The 9,770-nt window shown below is 51.4% G+C and overlaps 1 protein-coding gene and 1 non-coding gene across 2 annotated transcripts; both read left to right on the top strand.

Annotated features, from left to right (window-relative positions):
- On the top strand, positions 1 to 6,885 carry LOC126013464 (low affinity immunoglobulin gamma Fc region receptor II-like). Its single transcript, XM_049776580.1, has 7 exons — positions 1 to 91; positions 1,272 to 1,295; positions 2,924 to 3,178; positions 4,450 to 4,725; positions 5,639 to 5,752; positions 6,397 to 6,434; positions 6,551 to 6,885. The coding sequence occupies exons 1-7, from the start codon at positions 46 to 48 to the stop codon at positions 6,623 to 6,625; spliced, it is 828 nt and encodes a 275-aa protein (XP_049632537.1). The 5' UTR covers positions 1 to 45; the 3' UTR covers positions 6,626 to 6,885.
- Positions 6,886 to 7,910: 1,025 nt separating this feature from the next.
- On the top strand, positions 7,911 to 8,017 carry LOC126015125 (U6 spliceosomal RNA). The gene has a single exon (XR_007498020.1). It is a non-coding gene; the product is annotated as a U6 spliceosomal RNA (small nuclear RNA).
- Positions 8,018 to 9,770: the final 1,753 nt, after the last annotated feature.

Here is a 9,770-nt window from a genome sequence, read left to right as displayed (position 1 = left end):
CTGTCCACCACAAGCAGACTTGAGCTGGGAGAGCATTGGCGGGTGATGAAGGCTCCATGGCTCCTGATGTGGGCAGCATTGCTGCTTCCCAGTGAGTTGGGGGGACCCCTGCACCCCACCTCATCAGCCCCTGGCTGTGTCAAGTGAGAGTAGCAGCTGAATTTGGGGGCATGTCTTGCATTCAATCAGGTGGAGCTGTTTCCTTGATTGGAAGACAGGAACCTGTTCCAGGGTCTGCAAATGGGATGCTTGGGGCAGACTGGGGGCACAGGCTTTCCTCTGATCCACACCCTCCTTCCAGTGTGGAGCATGTCTGGGGACTCTCTCTCTGGTACAGAGACGGTGCTGGGTAGTGGCTGTGGGCTGAGGTGCAGCAAGGACCTGGCCCTAGAACCTGCTCTGATGGGCACAGAGGGAAAATGGGCTGTCGAGGCACATGGTGGGGGACCCCTGGCCGCAGCTCAGATATAGGCTGGGGCCAGCATAAGGCACGGGGCTGTGCAGGGATCTCAGGGGACCCTGAATTCAGGGCTTGCACCTCACACAGCTTAGGAGGTGCCTGGCCATGCCAGGAGCCCTGCTGCCTTGATTTATGTTGTTGATTTGACTTTATTTTCTGTATTTGGGGTTGGGATTGGGCCATACCTGGCCATGCTCAGGGCTGACTCCTGGCTCAGTGCTCAGGGGGTTCTTACCCCCTTTTGGTTTTATTTTATTTTATTTTTCAATCCCCCTGCCCTTGTTTGTTTTAAATGTTGTGTATGGGGGGGCCGGAGAGATAGTACAGTGGCGTTTGCCTTGCAAGCAGCTGATCCAGGACCTAAGGTGGTTGGTTTGAATCCCGGCGTCCCATATGGTCCCCCTGTGCCTGCCAGGAGCTATTTCTGAGCAGATAGCCAGGAGTAACCCCTGAGCATCGCCGGGTGTGGCTCAAAAACAAACAAACAAACAAACAAACAAACAACCTACAAATGTTGTGTATGGGGGCACAGGCAGTGCCACAGAGGGGACTGGGGCTCCTGCATGCAGAGTGTGAACTCAGCTCAGATGCCCTGGTAGATGTAGACAGCAGAACTGAAGGAGGACAGGTCAGTGGTGATGAAGAGGGAAAAAATGGAGAGGAGAGGGGATTCAGGAGAGAATGGGGCTTTATACAATGGGGTTCCCTGAACATTGCCAAGCCCCATGTCTGAATCAGGCTTTGTAGGCAGACACACCTCTGCCAAGATTGATCTGAGGCAGAGCTGCTGACCTGTGCTTTTCTCTTGCAGCTCCCGGAACATCTGGGAAATCTGGTGAGTCCTGCCTTTTGGTTCTCCCCCAAACAGGTCCCCAAGGCAGCCTCAATGTAGGTGACTGTTTCTGAGACCACACTCCTTCTCCCCATGGAAATAGACAAGAGTGGGGGCACCTGGGCACCTGGTCTGAAGGGACCCCGGGGTGTCAGATATCACTATTGGATCATGTTCACTCAAATGCCTCCTCTGAGGGACACTGTGGGCCCCAGAAGCCCACACCTCACAGCTGTAGGGTGCACTAGGCCTGTGTACCCCAAGTGTGTGTATGTGTGTGCAGGTAAGGATATTGTGGGTACGAGTTCAGACATGCGAACATATGCTTGTATGTGTGAGAATGTGCAAAAATGGATATGTGCATTACGTGTACACATGTTTGCACACATGTGTGGATGAACATGAGTGGGGTGTGCACACATGTGCACACGAATGGGGTGTGCTCGTGTACGCATGTAATGGAGTATACATATGTGTTCTATACATGTGTGTACACATGAATGTTGTGTGCATGTGAAGATGTGCACATGGATTGTGTATGCATGTGTTTGCATGTGTGTAGCATGAGTGTGCACCCATGATGTGCACACATGCCTAGGTGTGTACATGATGGTGTGAGGGTGCATGTGTGTATGGGTGAGCATGTGTGTATCATGAGAAAGGGTGTGAGCAAATGTCTGTGTACATGTGTGCATTCATGGGTGGGTGGACACATGTCTGAGTGCAGATATGTGCATGCATGTCTCATGTAGGTGTATGTGCCAGTGTATGCATGTATTGTGGTATGCACATGCATTGATGAGTGCAGGTATACATGTGTGCACCCGTGTATGCATGTGCACATGAGTTTGGGTGTGAGTATCTGTTGTATGTGAATAGGTCTGCATATGGATGGGTATGTGCAAGTAGGTATATTGCATTATTGTGTGGTGGTGCACACATGTATGACTTGTGCAGATGTGTGCATGATGTTTGTGTATTGTATACATACATATATATGAGATTGCTGCACTGTAACTTATGGTATGTGCACATACACACATGTTCACATGGATGTGCATGTGAATATGTACTTGTGTATATGGGTGTGTAGGCACACACATGTGGATTATGCATGTGTATGTGTATCTACATGAATGTGTGCTATGTGTATGCATAAGGCACGTGCATATTGTATGTGAGGTGTGGACATGCACACATGTGTACCACATAAGTGTGAGGTTTGTGTGCATGCATGTGTATTGTGTGTACATACATGAGCACATGTTTGTGTGCATGTGGGGAATATGCATTGTGGGTGTGTTCATGCATGGCACATGTGCAGACACGGAGTGTGGGGTGTGGGGCTCCTGCATAGATCTGACACCAGAGACAGGGGCAAAGTGGGTCATGGTGGTGCAGGTGTGAATGTGCAGATTGGGGGTCCTCAGCGAGGCGGGCTGTGTCCCTAGGGTCGGCCTGGCTGAGGCCTGTGCCAGGTGATGCAGGACAGCACCTGTTTGTGGATTGGGACCACTGCCTTGGGACCCTGAGCCATTGGCACCAGATAGTAACAATGAGAACCAGGGAGGGGGACACAGAGGGGTGTGCTGCAGTGCTGGTCCCTGCTCACCTGCCTCCTGCCCCTATAGAGCTGCCCAAGGCCGTGGTGACCCTCGACCCGCCCTGGATCAATGTGCTCCAGAAGGATCTGGTGAAGCTGCACTGCCAGGGCCCCTACAGCCCTGAGGACCCTAAGACCCACTGGTTCCACAACGGCAGCTCCATGGACACTCAGGGGCAGCCCAGCGTGAGCTTCACGGCCAACAGCAACTCCAGCGGGAGCTATAGCTGCCAGATGAATGGCAGCCTCCTCAGCGACCCGGTGCAGCTGACAGTGATCTCGGGTCAGTGCGGCCGGCAGACTGGGGCCACATGCTAGGCAGGGGGGGGGGGCGCGAGTGCAGAAGGATTCAGCTCAATGGGGCAGGGTGCTGGGGCCCTGTCTCTGTGGGTAGACAGGCAGTGACTCAGATCCCATGGTCCTTGCAAAACCAGCCTCTGCCTGTCACATCCAGGAAGGAGGTTTGCATGGTCTGCCCATGGGTTACCTTCCTCTGAGGAAGGAAACAAGCCAGGCTGAGTGAGGTCCCATGATCCCACTGATGCAAGGGCTCTGGGCTCCACTAAGATGTGGAAACAGCCCTATCCAGTTTTGGCTGAGATGGAGTGACAGGAACATCTCAGGAAGCTGATTGTGCCCTCCTAGGAGGGCTAGGAGTTGAGGGGTGATGTGTGCACACACTCACTATTTCTCCTGGGCACAGGAAATGGGCTGTGTAAAAACCAGAGTCTGGGGCCGTAGAGAGAGGGAGGAAAGAAAAAGAAAAAGAGAGAAAGAGACAGAGAGGGCCCGGAGAGATAGCACAGAGGTGTTTGCCTTGCAAGCAGCCAATCCAGGACCTAAGGTGGTTTGTTCGAATCCTGGTGTCCCTTATGGTCCCCCGTGCCTGCCAGGAGCTATTTCTGAGCAGACAGCCAGGAGTAACCCCTGAGCACTGCCAGGTGTGGCCCAAAACAAACAAACAAAAAAAAGAGACAGAGAAAGAAAAAGAAAAGAAGGGAGGAAGGAAGGGAGGGAGGGAAGAAGGAAGAGAAGGAAAGGGAAGGGAAAGGAAGGGAAGAAACAATGACAAAGGACATGGATGGGATGGGGCTGGAACAATAGCACATCAAGGAGGGCATTTGCCTTGCATGCTCCTGACCTGGCATCCCTGCTCCATTTCCGACATCCTACAGGGTCTTCTGAGTCTGCCAGGAGTAATTTCTGAGCACAGAGCCAGGAATAACCCTTGAGCACTGCTAGGTGTGGCCCACAAACAAAATAGAAGAATTCAAGACTGGGTCCAGCCTGGGAGCTCTGAGCTGTGGGATGAGTCCACCGGGCACCATGTGCACAGACAGGCAGAACCACAGTTCCAAAGGCAGTTCTGTAGTGAGAAAGAACAATTGTGGGTCCAAAGGCTGGCAGGGAACTGGTTCCTTTGCAGCTCTGCCTCCGTCTGGCTGGTCTCTTGACCAAGGCAGGTGCCAAGCAGGGATCACTCAGGCCCATGGGCTCTGTGGCTTTGCTCAGAGCTGATGAGTTGGGCCCCCTGGGTTTCTCTGTGTCTTCCAGACTGGCTGCTCCTGCAAACTACCGCGTTGCAGTTTCAAGAGGGGGACCCCATCGTTCTTCGGTGCCACAGCTGGCAGAACAGGCCCTTGGTCAAGGTCTCCTTCTTCCAGGACGGACAAGCCAAGAATTTCTCCCACTATGATCAGAAATTCTCCATCTCGAAGGCCAACCTGAGCCACAGTGGGAAGTACAGCTGCCGGGGCTACATCGGGAGAAAGGAGCACAACTCAAAGCCAGTGGCCATTGCTGTCCTAGGTGGGCACACCACTGACACAGGTGGGCAGAGACAGTGGGCAGTGGCAAAGGAGAGAGGCTGCCATGGCAAAGTGGGGCACAGAGCAAAGGGTGGTGGCTGCCTTGTCTTCTGCATAAAGGTCTGTGCATAACTGCCTTGGCATTTATTTTTAAACTTAAAAAACTGTATTTGGAGCTGGATAGCACAGTAGTAGGGCTTTTGCCTGGCACGAGGCCAATCCAGGATGGATGGTGGTCTGAATCCCGGCATCCCATATGGTCCACCAAGCCTGCCAGGAGCGATTTCTGAGCACAGAGTCAGGAGTAACCGCTGAGCATCGTTTGGTGTGACACAAAAACCCAAACAAAATTTTTTGTATTTGGTGTTTCGGCCACACCCAGCAGAGCTCAGGGATGACTGCTAGTTCTGTGCTTAGGGATTAGTCTAGTGGGGTTCAGGGGATGCTATGGGGTTCTGGGGCTCGAAACCAGGTCAGCTGTGTGTAAGGCAAATGCGTTTCCAACTGTGCGCTTGCTCCTTCCTTCCTTCCTTCCTTCCTTCCTTCCTTCCTTCCTTCCTTCCTTCCTTCCTTCCTTCCTTCCTTCCTTCCTTCCTTCCTTCCTTCCTTCCTTCCTTCCTTCCTTCCTCCCTCCCTCCCTCCCTCCCTCCCTCCCTCCCTCCCTCCCTCTCCATCCTCTATGATGCTCAGGACTTACTACTTTCTCTATCCAAGTACTTGGTCTATCTGGTGCCAGATAGACCCAGGGGACCCTACAGAGTGCTGGGGATCCACCTTCCCCTCTGTGCCGTTGCTCAAACTCAATAATATATCTTTGGGGGGGGGCAAAGAACTTGCAGGGGGCAGGATGCTGGTGAGGGATGGTGGCTCTAGAACAAGCCTGGGGAGAGGAGGGTGGGTGGGTAGGGAGCTGGTTGTGACTCTGTCCTCCACAGGGGCCCCTACCAGCCTCAAATCTTTGATAGTGACAGTGGTGGCAGTGCTGGCCGTGGTGGCTGTAGTCCTGGGTGTGGCTGCCTGGTGGAGTCTTCGCCGGAAGAAGTTCTCAGGTGGGTGTTCACAGTACCCACTGCCAGCAGTGCCCTCCCTGCTCCTTGGGCATGGGGCGGGAGTGACAGAGGTAAGGGGCAATGAGAAAAAGTGGGTTCATTAGCTCTGAAGACTGCAGGACCGGGCAGAGACAGAAGGAAACCCAGGTTCACATACTGGCCATTGGGAGCCCCCAGATAAAAAAAGCAGTGCCTGGGCGGGGGCAGGCAGGGCTTACACAGCAGGGCAGGGCAAGGCAAGGCAAGTCCTGGGCACTGACCAGACTCTGAGACTGCCAGAGCTGCTAATGTAGTAGCAGAAAGTGGCAGGCATGGAGTGCCTGGGTGCAAGGCTGGTTCCCCCACTCTGCACTCTTCTTTGTGACTCAACTCTAAGGCACCCTTCAGGGCCAGGTAGAAACTGCCCATCCTCTCCCAACATCGCTCCCTCTAGACCCCATCCCGAGCCCCGCTTGGCTTCCTGAGGAACTCAGTGTCCTGAGAGCAGGGCCAACTCCAGCCTTGCGTTCCTGGGGACTCCCTGGTTGGTGATGCTGAGGGAAGCCCACTCCCACTTTTAACATCTAGTCCTGAGAGGATACTGCTGGCAATAAGGAAGGGGACCCCCTCTTTAGTTCCTCTGTTCCCCATGCTTCCACCCACAGTTGCGTGCCCCAATGCTGAGGAGGTGTCGAAAAAGGAGGTGAGCCTGCTCTGTATCACTCTCCTCTCCCCCTTCTTGTCCCCTGTCCTGTCCTGTGTTCTCTACCCAAAGCCCTCTGCTGCCTCTCCCTACAGCTCCTTGCTCTCTTCCCCTAGACGGAGAACACCATCACATACTCTATACTGACACATCCAGAAGAGGAGACCCCTAAGTACCTGAATAGCACATAGCCTCCCCGCTGTCCTGAGGGGTCCCAGAGAGACACCTCTGCCTGAGAAGTGGAGCTGGCCCACCACCACAGAAGACTCTGTGGCCTCTGCAGCCCCAAGCATTGTCTGTCCCACACACAGATAGATGGATGGATGGATGGATGGCTGTCACAGCAGCTCCACTATGGATACGCACTGACATACGTGACTTCAGACTGTGCCAATCACTAACATGTGCCCTATGCTCTCAGAGATGGGGTGGCGCCTGGCGACAATTTTTACTTCCCCATTTTTCTGTATAGCCCCCTGTCTTTTCTAATAAAAGCCTCTATGGTTACTAACCCTGTCCAGGTGCTGAGGGTTGGGGTACCAGTCCTCCGGAGCTACTGTTGTTCAGTGCCCAGAGCTCTCTTCCTCCCGCCAATGCCAATGTGTTGTCAACCCCTCTCCCTCTTCCTCCCACAACTGAGGCCCCCCCCCCCATCACTCCTGGCTAGAACCTTGCTCTCCCCAGCCCCTACCCGCATTCCCTAGAGATCAGAGGTCAGATTCCAGCTTATGGGGGGCATTGTTTTTTGTTTTTTTTTTGTACCACACCCAGTGACGCTCAGGGGTTACTTTTGGCTATACACTCAGAAATCGCTCCTGGCTTGGGGGACCATATGGGACGCTGGGAGAATTGAACCGAGGTCTGTCCTGGGTCATCTGCATGCAAGGCAAACACCCTACCACTGCGCCATAGCTTCGGCCCCTTTGCGGGGACCATGTTAAATCAGCCTCAAGTTCCAGCCAGGACACTGGAGAGAAGCGGATCTGGAAGCAAACGTCAATGTAGAAAATAATCCTCACACACTAAAGAGTGTGAAAGGGGTTTATGAGTTCCAACACGCAAGCCTTCTGCTCTTAAGGAGCAGGAAGCTCATTGGGAAGTCTGGAAATGCAAGAGAGCATTTTCTTGAGACCCGAGTACTTGTTAGAAAAGAACAGGCCACACCCAGAGATGGGACAAGGTGGTCTAAACACCAACGCAAGGTGCTACATTCAAAGATGTTTCCAAACAACGAGTAACTAGGCGTATACTGAGTGGGAATGATACCTGGTTAATCTCACAGGACCACATGATTCCTGGGAGATGCATGAGTTGCTGATGCCTCACATATCCCTGTTGATCTTTGGGACTCAGCAGCTTCTGGTGGGGGCTGGGGCTGGGGAACTTTTAATGGTTTTGTGGGGTTATTGTGTCTTAGGGAACCACAGATAGATTTTTTTGGGGGTCGTAATAAGACTTAGAAAGGACACAGTTGGTGTGCTCGCTTCGGCAGCACATATACTAAAATTGGAACGATACAGAGAAGATTAGCCTGGCCCCTGCACAAGGATGACACACAAATTCTTGAAGCGTTCCATATTTAAAGAAAGAAAGAAAGAAAGAAAGAAAGAGAGAGAGAGAGAGAAAGAAAGAAAGAAAGAAAGAAAGAAAGAAAGAAAGAAAGAAAGAAAGAAAGAAAGAAAGAAAGAAAGAAAGAAAGAAAGAAAGAAAGAAAGAAAGAAAGAAAGAAAGAAAGAAGGGGCCGGGAGAGAGAGAGAAAGAAAGAAAGAAAGAAAGAAAGAAAGAAAGAAAGAAAGAAAGAAAGAAAGAAAGAAAGAAAGAAAGAAAGAAAGAAAGAAAGAAAGAAAGAAAGAAAGAAAGAAAGAAAGAAAGAAAGAAAGAAAGAAAGAAAGAAAGAAAGAAAGAAAGAAGGGGCCGGGCGGTGGCGCTAAAGGTAAGGTGCCTGCCTTGCCTGCGCTAACCTTGGACGGACCGCGGTTCGATCCCCCGGTGTCCCATATGGTCCCCCAAGCCAGGAGTAACTTCTGAGCACATAGCCAGGAGTAACCCCTGAGCGTTACTGGGTGTGGCCCAAAAACAAAAAAAAAAAAAAAAAAAAAAAGAAAGAAAGAAAGAAGGAAGGAAGGAAGGAAGGAAGGAAGGAAGGAAGGAAGGAAGGAAGGAAGGAAGGAAGGAAGGAAGGGAAAAAGATAGAAAGAAAAAGAAAGAAAGAAGAAGGAAGGAAAGAAAGAAATAAGGAAAGAAAGAAAAGAAAGAAAGAAGAAAGAAAGAAAGAGAAAGAAAGAAAGGAAGGAAGGAAGGAAGGAAGGAAGGAAGGAAGGAAGGAAGGAAGGAAGGAAGGACACAGTTGAGTGACTGGAGTGATAGCACAGTGGTACGGCTTTTCCCTTGCACACGGCTGACCCAGGATAGACCTGGGTTCAATCCCTGGTATCCCACATGGTCTCCTGAGCCTGCCAGGAGCTATTTCTGAGCGCAGAGTAAGGAGTAAACCCTGAGTGCCAACAAGTGTGTCCCCACCAAAAAAAAAAAAAAAGAAATGACACAGTTGGGATATTGAGGGTTTAGGTCATGCCTAATGCTGTTTACAAGAGCAGAGGGTGCGGGGCCGAAGAGATAGCATGGAGGTAAGGCGTTTGCCTTGCATGCTGAAGGACAGTGATTTGAATCCTGGCATTCTGAGCCTGCCAGGAGCAATTTCTGAGCATAGAGCCAGGAGTAACCCCTGAGCGCTGCCAAGTGTGACCCTCCCCAAATAAAATAAAAAGACCAGAGAGTTCCTCATGCTGCCCTCTTGATCAGGTTTGATTTTCCTGTTCATCTTGTTCTCCTTTCCTTCCTCCCTCCTTCCCTTTTTTCCTCCCTCCCTTCCTTCCTCCTTTCCTCCCTTTTGTCCTTTTCTGCTTCCTTTCTTCCTACTGTCCTTTCTTCCAATCTTCCTTACTTCATTCCTTTTTCTTCCTTTCCTTTTATCCTTCCTTCCTTTCCTCTGTCCTTCCTTCTTTCCTTTTTTCTCCTTCCATTCTCCCTTCCTTCCTTTTTTCCTCCCTCCCTTCCTTCTCTCTTTCCTTCTCTCCTTTCTTCCCTCATCCCTCCTTCCTTTCTTCCCTCTGTCCTCCCTTCTTTCCTTTCTTCCTTTCTCCATCCACTCCTTCCTTCTTTATTTCCCTCCTCCCTCCTTTCCTTCCTTCCTGATTTAACTCAGATGGGGCCTCTGTAAGGCTTAATACCTATATTACTTCTCCCTCCCCAATGTGTCCAGGTTCACACCAGATTTTATCTTGCTCAGTTTTCTTTGTGTTCAGAAATCGCCTCTGGCTGTCTTGGGGAACCAGA

Source organism: Suncus etruscus, chromosome 7, assembly GCF_024139225.1.
Source record: "Suncus etruscus isolate mSunEtr1 chromosome 7, mSunEtr1.pri.cur, whole genome shotgun sequence".
In the NCBI taxonomy this organism is placed as follows: Eukaryota; Metazoa; Chordata; class Mammalia; order Eulipotyphla; family Soricidae; genus Suncus; species Suncus etruscus.
Note: the sequence above shows the minus strand (reverse complement) of the source record. Positions and strands in the feature narration are given on the sequence as shown.